The sequence below is a fragment of the Pimephales promelas genome, chromosome 8 (genome assembly GCF_988280905.1).
Source record: "Pimephales promelas chromosome 8, fPimPro1.hap1.1, whole genome shotgun sequence".
Lineage (NCBI taxonomy): Eukaryota > Metazoa > Chordata > Actinopteri > Cypriniformes > Leuciscidae > Pimephales > Pimephales promelas.
This window is the reverse complement of record NC_142776.1, coordinates 1,012,095-1,026,800: the sequence shown is the minus strand read 5'-3', so window position 1 is coordinate 1,026,800 and position 14,706 is coordinate 1,012,095. Positions and strand designations below refer to the sequence as shown.

The window sequence follows — 14,706 nt, the reverse complement described above, 5'->3', positions numbered from 1 at the left end:
CTACCGTGATATAAAGCTAAGATAACTCGTACTGTGATGTCGGTGTGTGTTCCCTCCACCGCTGTTTAATGTGTGTTTTCCCTAGTAAGAGTTGCTGTGCCGCCGCCAATTTTTCTCATGCGCCCGGAATCATTTAAAGAGGAAAATGTGCAGAAATCAAGCAGAATTTCTTTCTCCCCCTTCCAGCCCTCACTCCTGTCAGATTACTGTGAGTTAGTAGGGAAACAGAGACAGCAATCTCACACGATCAATATCAAACAGATGTATTAATCAGAAGGAGAGATGCACACTATCCGTCTGTGAGCCTACCTGAGGCATTCTGCTACTAACCAGAGTGTCCTGAAACACTATTCTACAGAGAAAACAGAAAAAGCTATCGTCAACCTGGACACACACACACACACACACAGACACACACACACACTCTGGCACACACAGAGCCGCACAACAAATCGAGCGATTCATTTACTGATTCAATCGCAACACGCTTTTTATTCACGCGTGAGTTGTGTTGTCTCATTCAGAATTGAACGGCTCTGCGTGGCTTCAGTTTTCACACGGTAAAGCACTCGGAAAAGAGAGAAGGAAAGAGAGAGGAAGTGAAAAACCGAGAGACAGTAAGTGTCATACTTACATACAGTTCTGTAGCTCCATAAAACCCATCCTGGTACACCACACTGAGAGACAGAAAAACAAAATGACAGCCAAGAGAAAGGAAGGAAGAAAGAGAGATGGAAGAACAAAATAAAAAAAAAATGGATAGGGCGCCACCATGTGGCGGTGGAAGGAAACACAGGAGATGATGGCAGGACAGGTGTAGACCACGGAAAAGAGAAAGTGAAAACATTAATTCACACACATGCAGTGCATTTGGTCATTAAACAGAAAAGAAAATGCCACTTTGATCCAGTTTCGTCACATCATAACAGATTTACACTTATTAAACGGGTCATGTGTTTGGAGAAAATGGCATTTTTGGTGTCACTGATTGCATAATTACATCATTGTGTGAGCAGAAGCAGCATGCAGCATGCAGACAACCTAGAGCATCATCACATCTGCTGCATCTGTGTGTGTGTGTGTTCATGAGTGTGTATGAGTGAGTGTGTGCGAGCGCAGGTGTTTCCCGAGATAGGCCTGTATGTGTGAGTGTGTAGGAGTGTTACCCAGGGTAGGCCTGTATGGTGGGCTGGGGAACAGCAGCTCGCACGGCCCCGTACACCGGTCGGCCCCGGCCCCGCAGGTGATGGGCTCCTCTGAAGGTGGCGGCGGCTGAGGCGGCGGCTGCGGAGGCGGCTGTGGGATACGGGAACCCTGGAACTACAGGAGCCACAGGATCACACACACACTCACAGTGGTTTCAGGTCGTTTACACCGCTGCTCACCGCTTCAGCTCCGGCACAGCGCCCCGAAACGCTCGTCCGTCATAAACATGGATCGGGTTGCGTTTTTTGCATTGTATTTAGAGCGATGTTTTGACCATTCAGAGCCACCGAATGACGAATACAAAAAACGCACACAGAAATTTCAGACCTGTAGATGGGAGAATGAACGAACGAACGAACTGGGAACGCATCTCTGTGGAAAGCGAGACGGTGATCTTCTTACTTCACTCACAACATCACAAACTAACGTCAGTACTAGGTAGGGTTGGGTATCGAGAATAGAGTATCGATTGGAACCGAGACTAACTTTTCGTTTTTCCCGGGATCGTTCAAAAGTTAAAATTTCGATTCCTAGTTTCGATATTCACAGTCCGCCGAGCGGAAGAAGAAACCGCTGAACAACACCAACGAAGAAGCGTCTACCGGAAGTGTTGGCATAACCGCGCGAGTCGAACATGAGTAGCTTACGTCGGCGATCCAAAGTGTGGCTTCACTTTTCTAAAAATAACGAAATCTCTGCAAAATGCAAAATTTGTGACAAAAGGAGTATTTCCTTCAGAAAGACCGTTGGTTAGCAAGGTTAGCTAAACTTTTTTGACCCTGCCTCTTAAAAGAATCGAAATCGAGAATTGTTAGGAACCGGAATCGAAACAAGGAATCGCAATCGGAATCAGAATCGTTCAAATTCAAACGATACCCAACCCTAGTACTAGGGCTGTCACGATTCCTCGATTTGAAAAAATCCTCAATTGCAAATTACCCACGTCAATTAACCGGTAAAACGCCAGAAGTGACGCATTCCATGATTGCGAATCTGCATTATAACGGTACGTTCACACCGGACGCGAATAGCGCGTCAGGCGCGAATGATTTCAATATTAAGTCAATGCAAAGACGCGTTACGCGCGTGAAAAATTTCTGCGGCGCGAATTAGACGAGGAGCGCCTAATATGTAAATGATATTTACATATCATTTGATTTGTAACTATTGTTTAAATGTATTTAATGTTAATTGTTCAGTCAAAGATAGTTTATTTATATGGCAATAAAAAGTTTTTCACTTTCTTTAAATTGTACAGAACAAAACAAGCGAAAACAAAAGTGTTCGTACGGGATCGTACGGGAATTCGTACGGGATTTTTAACGGTTCGATCCTCGATATCAAGAACACATCCGGATACTTCATACTAGGGCTGTCAGTTAAACGCGTTATTAACGGCGTTAACCCATTTTAACGCACGATTAACAGCCTTTTTGGCCTAGCAAACTTTGTAGTTTTTTTTTCCCACATGCTTTTGCAACAGGACGCGGCACACGCGTAATAGATAAAAATGTGCGATTAATCGCGAGTTAACTACGACATTAATGCGATTAATCGCGATTAAATATTTTAATCGTTTGACAGCACTACTTCTGGAATGATTTATATTATATATATATATATATATATGACGATGGCGTGGAACGAGAACAACCACGCGACACTTCAACAGGAAAATGAACATTACTTTGTACGATGCCAAACGTCTCACCTGCGTAGAGCTCCGGTCCATACATGGCGCCCATCATGGGACTCAGTTTCCACCCGGCTGAACCCAAACACAGAGAAAAGCCTCCGATTATCTGCCTAGCTTCATCGCTAACAACTGAAGAAGAAGTGAAAGACCGAGGTGAGGTGGTTTTACCGTAGGGCAGTGTACTGAGACCCTCGCCGTTAGCATACGGGCTAACCAACTTCTTATTGGTCATCACTCGAGCTGTAGCGTTATTGACCTGTTCGACAGAGACAGAAGGACAATCTGATCAGAGACAGAGACGCAAAAGCACTGGTGCATTCACAACTAAAGCCGTTTTAATCCAAACGTCACTCTGCAAACAGTTAGACGACTAAATCTGAATTACGGTATTTACATGTAGTGAAGTTCACAGATCACCCAAATCTCAAAATAAAAGACATTCGATAATCAATTCTTTGAACTAGATTTAAAGCAGAAATTGTGGACTCATTGATATTCCCTTATATTGCTTCATGCATCAAAAAACTCCCACTGATCTTCAAACATTCAACACAAAAACCCAGAAATCAATGCGTCAAAGCAAAATGAAAAACAGGGCATTCCATTGCTAAAATGGAGGAGAGAGATAAACAGAGAGAAACAAAGAGATCACACATGACGAAATCAATACACTGTGCACAGCTCTTAGCAAAATCACATTCAGCCAATTACAGTCCATTAACCAGAAATGAGCATATCAGCCAATCAGCAAGCATCAGATGCAGCCTATGGACCAATCCAAATACTCTGCAGCTTAATCCCGCCCCCTCGTGAAAACAACACATCATACCGAGAGAGAAGGGGGGGGGGATGTTCGGAAACAGAGGGATGCAGGAGAGAAAAGAAAAAAAGAGCCAGTCGACATTCAATGGAACCACAAAAACGGGAGAAGAAAAGAGAGAGACAGAGAGAGAGAGAACAATCCACCCAATCAGAAACGTCAAACTCAAAAAGCCATCCAGTTTGTCATGAACAAGTACAACAAAGTGCGTCAAATGAAAGGAAGCCTGTGATTGGTTGTTGTCAGACCTTGTGAGGAGTGACGGAGTTTATGGGTGAGAGAGAAAGAGAGAGAGAGAGAGATGCATATGCTACATGTCACAATAAATGAAATCATGAAGACGGAAAACACCGGCAGGCATCAACACGGTTCTTTCACACGCTGAAGACCAATATGCAAACACCGTCACACACACACTCACTCACACACACACACTGTCCATAACCAAAGACCAAAACAAGCTTGAGTCGCTCATCCTCACATGAATATAAGGGCAGAAATATCGTCTGAGGAACAATTTCGATGTGTGTGTGTATTTAGGGACGTTTTTGGCTCATAGGCTGTGCAATAATCAGCAGATATCTGGGCCTGAACTGGAGAAGCATGATGGAGTGATTCAAACAACCACAAATGAGATGAAAGATGCGTGTTAGGGCCGGGCGCCATGACCATGAGAAATGTGTCGATCGGTATAGAGACTTTTCCCAACCAAACCCAACAGAAGAGAGTGGCGTGACCTCCAGACGCCCTTTTTAGAGATCGGGTCGCTCCCGCGGTTTGTTTGAGATCTCACTTAAGTAGGGCCCGATCACGGAATCGCGGAATTGGGCAATTAACGCGGAATCTAGTGTTAACGCGGAATCTCGCGGAATTTTACATATTTGGAATGAAATTCGTTTTTTGTGTGGGAGAAGAATGCAGAGAGACGGGGAAGCAAATCTGGGCGATATAATTTATTTTACAGGACAGTTTAAAGCTCATGACCATATTTTGTTGTTACTTGAAGTACTTAGAGTGCAGTGTTATGTTGCATCATGCAGTATTTGTCGTTTTAAGAGTAAATGCCTATTTTATTTGTGTACATTTTAATCATTAACATTAAAAGCAACATTAAATGGTCTTTTTACAACTAAAATAACAGTAAAGGGTAAAAAAAACTGAATTCCCAAAAATTCAAACGGAAAAAACGGAATTTGCAAAAATTAAAACGGAAAAAACGGAATTTGGGAAAAAATAAAAAGGATTTTATAGGGCCCAACTTAAGTCCACATTTAACGGATTCTCTACTCAATTTGGTTCATTCAGTCACACAATATCCCATGATTTCCTTCAATGATCCAATCGCGGCCTTTCACGTTCGCAGGAAACGCAGTTTAGCCTCAATTATTTGGCCTCACATAACTGGTAAATATAGTTTCACACTGAAATCGAATGTATTTTTACGACGTTCGGCCACTGTATTTTAACATTAAGGAGCAATGACATCACATATTTTGATTTAGATCGCTTGTATTGATGCAGAATGTAAACTATATCATCGCTCGGCTCTTTAATCTGCTAAATGCGACTAAGGCATGACGGTATTATAGAAATTATCAGGATTTTCTGTGAAGCTGCTTTGAAACGATGTGTATTGTAAGCGCTTGCATACATAATTAGTTTACATTAATGCAGGGTTCAGACTTACAATAATCACCGTGTCAAATTGTGCGATTTCAACGCATAAATCCTTGTTGTGTCCATAAAAAATGGCAGACTTCACGTTGCTTTCGATCGCTAGCCGTTTTAAACGATGTGCGCTGTAGAGTAATTTAGTCTATAAAAATACATTTAGAAATCCCTCAATATTATGACTTTAGCTTTTCAGTATATTTAGTTGATACTGATTTCTTTTGATTGGTAACAGCCCTATTGTGTCTTATTAGTATTATAATTAAATTTGATTAAATGTAAGAATAGAGTGCCGAAGTGTTGACGTCTCTTCGGAAGCTAGCGGCGCATGGGTTCCCTCGATCGAAAAGCTATGCATTTTCCCCATAGACTTTTGGAAAATCGCAAAAAATAAGATCTGTGTTTAACAAAGAGTTGTGACCCTTACACGTTTTGTCTATCAAGATAATCTTTACAAGTTAATTGAAAATGTATACATTTTGAAGCCTATACAAAGTTTTAAAAAAAACACAAGCAGGTTATAACTGTGTGTTCTATGTCATAGATCAAAATGTGAAAATATTTAGAGGCTTTGTTCACCACAGACCTTATTTCAGGCGTTTTAGCAAAAACCCATTCAAAAATCCCATAGACTTTTGCTAAAATGCTAACTCACTTCCGAATTTTGGCCTACAAAGTGATGTGATAACGTCGGCACTCCATTTGACAAAAGATGATGCATATATTTAATATATATAAAAAACATTAACGTTAATTGGCATTTTAACCTTTCTAAAGCAAAGTCCCCCTTTGGTGGAAATCCAGCGTTTAATGTTGTTTTTAATACGCTAAACCATGTGTAAATTCATAAGTCGACAGCATTGCTGTTTCTGTCACAAACGACCTTGTAACCAATCAGATCAACGCGTGATCGCCAACCAGTGTGAGTGAGTGAGTGAGTGGAGGCGGGGCTCATTTGTATATTCAGAGAGCAAAATATACTAAATGAGGCCAGGGTGTCGAGTTACATTCAAGATATTTTAAGGCATGAAGACATTTTTTCCAAGGAAAAAATATGTAATTTTGGTTATCAAAGATGAGTTTTATGGGATATATTTATTGACTTTAAAAAAACTAAAACAAACATTTAAACTAGGGCTGGGCAACGTTTAATCGCATCCAAAATAAAAGTTTGTCTTTACATAATATATGTTTGTGTACTGTGTATAATTATTTTGTATATATATGTTTAAGAAAATTTTGTTAATATATAAAATATTAATATTTATATTTAATATAAATCATGTATAAATATATATACAGTCTATTCATGCAAATATTTCTTAAATATACACATGCATGTGTGTGTATTTATATATGCAAAATAATTATACACAATACACACACATATATTATGTAAACACAAACTTTTATTTTGGATGCGATTAATCGTAATTTATACTCATTTATACGTAATTTATACTCAAGATTTGTCACTACTGCGAACTGACCTCGGTCCACGGCCGCCCTACACCCGCAAAGGCACAAACACACTCAGCAAAATATCATATTTTTATCTTTATTGATATGATCCCATAAATATAATGCGTCAGTATCGCGCATCACACCCGACGCCCATTGCCGTTTACGACTGATATAGCGCGGGTGCAACCGGCCTCAGGTCTGGTTATAGTCATGTGACGCAGATTCAACATCACTCGTCTGCTAAATGATCTGATGTGTTGGTTTGCACCCATTAAGATCCAAATTAAAATTTGTGACCCACATTGTAAGTGTATACGGCTGGTCATAACGCCCACCCCCCTAACGAGAGCTCATTAGAACCACAGGATAGATCATTGGATGGATGGATGGAGAGAAATGGAGGGGTTTAGTGTGACAGTCTCATATCAGCCATGTCAGTGCGTGGGAAAAGTGTTAATGATCATGAGAGCGATGGAGAAAAGAGGAGCAATGGCGAGCACTGGGAGGGAATATCATTTCTGTCAGCACTCTGTGGTCCTTAGCGACTATAATAGACATGATGATTTCATAAAGCTCTTTTCCCCCATGCCTCTGATGAACAGAAGATCAGGACAGACCTCAGGGAGGAGATGCGATTGCGCTAGCCGCGAACAGACGCCACTAGCTGGATGCGCTCGGCCAAACTTCGTAACGAGGACGAGGGCTGCCGTCGTCTCCGCGAGGGCTTTAACGCATCTCTGATCCCTCAACAAGCTAATCAGTGCAAAAGAGCGAAAGACCACAGTTTGTAAAGCTGGGGAGGGCTGGAGTTTTAGATCTCAGGGGGTTTGAGTTGGTGGGATTGATCAGGGATGAAGCCGTACATACACAAACTTACCATGAGCCAGGAAACGGCGTGACGACACGCGAGCAGTTACCGTGGAGACTGACAACAATAACAACAACACAGAAATCGTCAAGGGAACAGAAAGGAAAAAGGAGAAAACCAAAAAGAGCAAACCAAATGCAAAGAATGAGTGAACAACTAGAAAAGAGGAGAGGAAAACAAAAAGAGCAAAAGTCCAGTGAAGAACCGGACGAGGGAAACTCTGAGGCAGACATTCACACGGACAAGACAAATCTTCAGGTGATCAAATCTGTAGCTTTAGGAGTGCTAAAGAGCCTGCAGCCGCATTCGTCTGTGTCATAGAGGAGGAGGAGAAAGGGACGAATGATTAGAGGAACTCAACAAGCACACACACACACACACACACACACACGTAGTGAAATGCAGCACAGAGCGAATCTGCGACTGAGTCAAAAAAGCGTCTAAGAGAGCAGTCTGTGAGTCTAACATGCCGGACTAATGACATCACCCAGGGGAGGGGCCTAGACAGTGACATCAGAGGGTTTATAAATAGACACAGGGACAGGAAGTGATGCAACAGACAGGAAACACAGTGAGACTGGCCAGAGAGAGAGAGAGAGAGAGAGATGAGTGAAGAGGTTGTGCATCGCTCTCTCCACAGATCTGCTCTCCAGAAAACACAAACAAACATTAGGGTGTCATTACATATTTACATATAGAAATATATATTTCAATGGCATTCAAAAAAAGCAAACCCAAATGAAACTGACTCCGTCTGCCTGTTAAACCCGTTTCCCGATTTCCAATGAATCTGATGGTCTGAAACTAATCAGACTCATGCAAACCCACACGAAGCCGTCGCCGCCGCCGCCGCCGCGCTCCCATGCACACAGCCACGACACCAGGGGGCGCTAGAGCTACAGGCATCATGCATCTACACCAGGGGTGCCAAACACAATCAAAGATGCTACGCTTAAACACAGCTTTGCTTATATGGGTGGAATATCCCTGTTTCTGCCAATTAAGCACAACATGTGAGCGCTTACGTGTGGAACCTGTTTATTTGGTTCGTGTGCACATTTGAAGCCCAATCTGTGGACGACAAATGAAAAATGTTATAATCTCACAAAATCCTCCACTGAAAGAGTCTGGCATGATCTGGAGCTGTTTGTGTCGTAGTAACTGATTTAAATTTAATACTGTTTTTGATGCAGGGCTATCTAACAAACAACAAGAAAACTAAACAAAAAATATGGAATACATTCAGATAGTTAAACATCTCAAGGGTTTGAATGGGATTAATAAATCTGGTTTCACCACAGAACTGGTTATTAAGTGATAACGTTCACTCACGGTCAAAGTTTTCGATCGGTGAGATGTTTGTTTCTTCTGCTCAGCAAGGCGGCGCTTATTTGATTACAAATATTAATATTGTGATTAGATTGTAAATCAGATGTTTTCAATGTGATTATACAGTAAAGTGTAATTTATTCCTGTATTTTCAGCATCTTCAGTGTCACATGATCCTTCAGAAATCACTCTAATATGAGGATCAAGGAGCATTTCTGATTATTATCAATATTTAAAACTGGATAGATAGAATTAGAATTTATAAATAGAATAGAATTTTTTGTAACATTATAAAAGTCTTTACTGTCACTTTTGAGCCATTTAGAATTCGTCCCTGGTGAATAAAAGTATTGATTTATTTTTTTATTTCCCCCAAAAAAATAAAATAAAAATTTGTACTGACCTTCAACTTTTGAGCGGTAGTGTTTAATGCTACAAATGATTGTATTTCAGATTATATTTACTTTCTATCCATCAAAGAATCCAGTTTTAAACACTGATATTTCTTGATCATAATATATCAGATGATCATATTAGAGTGATTTCTGAAGGATCATCTGACACTGAAGACTTATTAATTCAGGAATAAATTACACTTTACTGTGTATTCACACAGAAAACGGCTGATTTACATTCTAATTATATGTCACAATATTAATATTATTGATCAAATAAAAGCCTCCTTGCTGAGCAGAAGAAACATTAAAGGAGTCGTTCACTTTAAAAAAAACTTTTGCTGATAATTTACTCGCCCCCATGTCATCCAAGATGTCCACGTCTTTCTTTCTTCAGTCGAAAAGAAAGGTTTTTGATGAAAACATTCCAGGATTTTCTCCATATAATGGACTTCAATGGGAACCAAACGGTTCAAGGTCCAAAAGACAGTTTCAGTGCAAACTGTTCAAAGGGCTTTAAACGATTTCAAGCGAAACGATCGCTCGTTTGATAAAGTTTTATAAGCACAAATGCTCGCCTTGCACTGTTCTGTGATGCGCGTTCGTGACTCTCCTGTTCGAGTCAATTCGTTCGTTACGTTCGTTGAATGAACCAAATGACTCGGAAATAGATTCGTTCATTTTGACGAACGAGTCCGAACAGGAGTAACGAACGTGCGTCACAGCGAGCTTATAAAACTTAAACTTTGTTATTTATTTATTAAATGAGCGAATCGTTTAAAGCCCTTTGAACAGTTTGCACTGAAACTGTCCCGTTTGGTTCCCATTGAAGTCCATTATATGGAGAAAATCAAAAACCTTAATTTCTTTTCGACTGAAGAAAGAAAGACGTGGACATCTCGGATGACACGGGGCAAGTAAATTATCAGCAAAAGTTTTTTTAAAGTGAACTACTCCTTTAACACCGATCTCACCGACCCCGCAGCGACTGTACATTACCCCCTTAATAAACAGCTACTTACCATGTAGAAAATAAGATAAATGTGCAGTATTGTATTGTTTTATGATCATACTTGTAGAGACGGCAGAGACCGAACGAACGGCGCTTTACTAACGGGTTTCCCAGATGAGCGGTCGGTTATACAGCACTGGACGACGGTCACTGAAACAAAGAAAACATTCGACCCACATGACGCAACACATCCGGCACACTGGAGTTTGACACCCCTGATCTACACACTCACATTACCATTAGCCCGAATTAAAACACACTTCCCAATTAATTTAGAAATGAAAATGACTTAGCCTGAGAGGTGACAAAAAAGAAAGAATAATAACAAACCGAATGATTTCCCCCGGTCTATGAGAGACAAACACAGGCAGCGTCTCAGAGGTCATGCAGGTCAAACCCCTGGAGGAGTTCGAGAACTATTAAACACCCAGAAAAACCAGCACTGCGACACGCTGGGCCTCACGAGGGAAACACACGCGGCTCCATGCTCACACACACACACACACACACACACACAGCAAGCAACAGGCTTCTTCTCATCTCCCAGATTCATAGAACAATCTACAAATGCACTAAAAACAAGAACACAAGCATCTGGAAAGTGAGCCGCTTTCTCACACTATGCACACGAATGCCATATCAAAGGGACAACACCAAATTTGTGAAAAGCATTCAGATCGTCGGACAGTCCTCAAGTGTCGTAAGAGTCCAAGCAAATGTTTTATGAAGCCATTCAAACCAGGAGAAACAGAGACAGCGTCAAACGCACGCATGTGATTGGCTAACTGTGAGCATGCTCAGTACAAAACACAAAGAACTCAAAAACAAACAAACAAATCAATACAAATTAATCACATGCTGTTAATAACCAACACTCAGCCAGACAACAACCAATCAAAAACAGCCGAGAAACTCAGTGGACTGCAGTAGAGATGCAACCATGCATTGCTAAGCTCACACACACACACACACACACACGTTTCCCATAATGCCACACACAGCTGAGCATCTTGAGCAGGTCCAGGACACATTAGGTCAGTAAAGGTGTAAAATGGGACATCAGAGAGAGAGAGAGAGAGAGACACACTCACCTCGATCTTCCGTCCCTCCACGATGGTCCCGTGGAGACGCTCGCGCGCCTTCTCTGCGTCCGCACTCGTCTCAAACGTCACAAACCCAAACCCCTGGAGCACACACACACACACACACACACACACAGATGAAGACACACTCGGAACGATTCACCCACACGTGTGGAAGCACCGAACCAGATGTTTAGTTCAGCGAATAATCATTTAGTCGGTTCGTCACACACACGCGTCATGTGACTTCAGAATACACACGAGTCACAGGGACTGCTACGGTTTTATATTATTCTTGGAGATTTTTTACTTAACCGTCACCGTGGGACTCTTGCCATTATATTTTTAAAACAAAAATATCTTAGAAAAGACCTTAAGTTATATTATTGACAAACTATATATAGCATTTGAAAGCTTACAATCTCTAGTTTCCATATTTGGTGACTGATTTTCAAAATAATTTACACAGAAGCCGTAATTTATCTATTTGCAACAAGAATATTAAAGCGTGTTCAGACCTTTATTTTGAAATACCAATGAACATGAAAAAAAGTTAGAAACCTCAGTTTGATTTCATGCATTCCTTGAATTATTTTAGGAAAAAAAGGGTCTGAAAATGTTTTAAATATTACAAAAAAAAAATTATAAATTCACCATTTGTGTTATGGCAATATGCCAAACTTCCCATACTACTTCTGAAATAGGATTTCTACTTCATAAATTGTGTGAAATTTATGAAAATAATGGTTCAGATCACTCAAAACACTGTAATGGAGTCTGGTTGTGCCCTAGTGAAAAAGTTTGGTACTGCGCCCAAACTAAAGTTAATTTTTTGAGATTGACCTAAAAATTGAAACACAACTTGTTCAGATTTTTGGCTTTGATTTTTCTGCAGTTTTAGAGTAGCCCAGGTTTTGAAAATATATATTTTATATAAAATACTAATAAAAAACTACATTTTTACAACCTAAAATTTCTATAACTTTTTTTCTGTTTCACTTTCTTAATTTATTTCACGCCGAGAAAAATCTGCCAAATGTCTTCTTTAAAACGAGACCAATCTCACGTCTATATTACAAAGCATTCTTGAATTACAACCATTTAAGTTTGAAATGAGCATTTCCATGTCTATTCAAAAAAGGGGGGGGGGGGGGAAATTTTGGGATAAAATAAAAAAAATTAAATTGAAAATTACGATTGAAACACATTTACTGAATAAATCTCGCATGCGCAACAATAAACTGTGATTGGATAACCGGAGTACCCAGAGGACCAATGGCGTCGCAGCGTCTCTAATGTTGGTTTGGTGTTACTGAAAGTGTGTGTGATCAGAATGATTGGGTGTAATTCCCTCCAGAAGCGCCTCACACACACACACACACAAGTGTGTTCCCGAACACCAGAGAACACGACAGCGTTTACTGTGTTTCGCCTGACGCTCGACACACACTCGTTTATGATGGAGGATAATAAAACTTAGCTTTATTAATGATATTTTACACCAATTTCCCAGGATCTGATGATTTTGTTCTCTTGAACACGACTTTATTTGCAAAATCTTTGTACAATATCAAAATTTTGCACGTAAGTTTAATTCACAACACTGGAAGCAAGTGCCTTATCAGGTCAACACACGTCCCACTTTATTACATAGAGCTTTTTCTGTGTTTTTGGAGGTTGGTCGCACAAGTTGTTTGAGTTTATCCCCATATCAGCATCATCAGCTATTACATGGCAGATCCATATTAAACATTTAAACACATAATAAAAACAAACAGACAAAAAAAAAGTGTATGTACAAAATGATTTTTCTAAACATCTCGCAAATGAGGATTTATTTCATTTGGGTGAACGGTTCCTTTTAGTGTAACAACATCCACTATATTATACATTATATTTAAATGCATTCAATTAAAAAGATTATTACCTTTGAGCCTCTCTCATTGAAAATGATCTCCACGTCCAGAATCTTTCCAAATTGCTAACACACACAGAGAGAGAGAGAGAGAGAGAGAGCATAAACACACAGCGGTTTGAGCCTTGCCATTATAAAAGAAGAGCTGCAATTACAACAATCCCTTTAACGACCCGTCGCTGCACTGACGCTATTCTGTTCCTGTTATCTCTGTAAAGCTGCTCTGAAACACTCCGAGTTGTAAAAAGCGCTGTATTAATAAATAAAGCTGGTTGATTTGACTATCAGAGCCGGTCAGCAGGGGGCAGAACTGTCCCTTTTACACGTCACAGAGTGTGTGTGTGTGTGTGATGAATGAGTGTAAGAGCGAGCCGTACCCCGAACATCTGCCGCAGGTCCGGGTCCCTGAAGCGGAAGGGGATGTTGGACACGTGGAGGCGTTTGGGCGTCCCTTTGGCCTCCGAGTCCTCGCTGCCCGAACCGCCGGCGGACACACACTGCCCGTCTGCCTGAGGAGAGCCGTCTGACAGCTGACACACACACACACACAAATATTAGGGTTGGAAGAATATTCAATATTCAATTCAATTCACATTTTTTATCCCTCTTATTAATTACATTTCAATTAGGGCTGTGCAAAAATTAATTGCGATTAATCGCATCCAAAATAAAAGTCTGTGTTTACATAATATATTTGTGTGTGCTGTATATAATTATTTTGTATATATAAATACACACACATGCATGTATATATTTGAGAAAATGTGTTATTCATATATAAAATATTTATATAATATAGATTATGTATTTATATATATATATACAGAATTTAAGCGCAAATAATTCTTAAATATATACATGCATGCACAGGTATTTATATATAAAATAATTATATACAGCACACACAAACATATTATGTAAACACAGACTTTTATTTTGGTTGCGATTAATCGCAATTAATTTTTGCACAGCCCTAATTTCAATACAACTGTAAATAATTTCATTCAATTTGAGGCGACTCGCGCTTTATCGGGCAACTCTTTAAAGTGTCATATAGACTTGTGTAACTATATTTGTAATGTATATTTTATTTTTAAGGTTTGAGTTATTTTACACTTCATACAGTTTCTGGAAATCTTAATTTCAATCGTATCGTTCCTCAGTTGTGTCTATTTATTGCAATTTTTTTAATTTCTGAGTGTTAATAACGCTGGAGGTGTATATTCGTTAAGCTAGTTGGTGTTTTTA

General features: G+C 40.0%; 1 protein-coding gene across 4 annotated transcripts in view; it reads right to left on the bottom strand.

Moving 5' to 3' along the window:
- The window catches only part of rbfox2 (RNA binding fox-1 homolog 2), a 41,771-nt gene that overhangs the window by 5,144 nt on the left and 21,921 nt on the right, over window positions 1-14,706 (bottom strand). The window contains exons 3-10 of one of the 4 annotated variants that reach the window (XR_016169419.1): window positions 13,836-13,988; window positions 13,471-13,524; window positions 11,553-11,645; window positions 3,071-3,158; window positions 2,918-2,974; window positions 1,167-1,320; window positions 635-677; window positions 310-352 (exon numbers count right to left, since the gene is read on the bottom strand). Coding sequence is in view for 3 of the 4 variants with exons in the window: in XM_039656598.2 (XP_039512532.1) it covers window positions 310-352; window positions 1,167-1,320; window positions 2,918-2,974; window positions 3,071-3,158; window positions 11,553-11,645; window positions 13,471-13,524; window positions 13,836-13,988 (642 nt within the window). In the remaining variant the exon portion in view is untranslated. The remainder of the gene's footprint in view (window positions 1-309; window positions 353-634; window positions 678-1,166; window positions 1,321-2,917; window positions 2,975-3,070; window positions 3,159-11,552; window positions 11,646-13,470; window positions 13,525-13,835; window positions 13,989-14,706) is intronic. The other 3 variants (XM_039656598.2, XM_039656597.2, XM_039656601.2) reach the window with 3 other exon arrangements.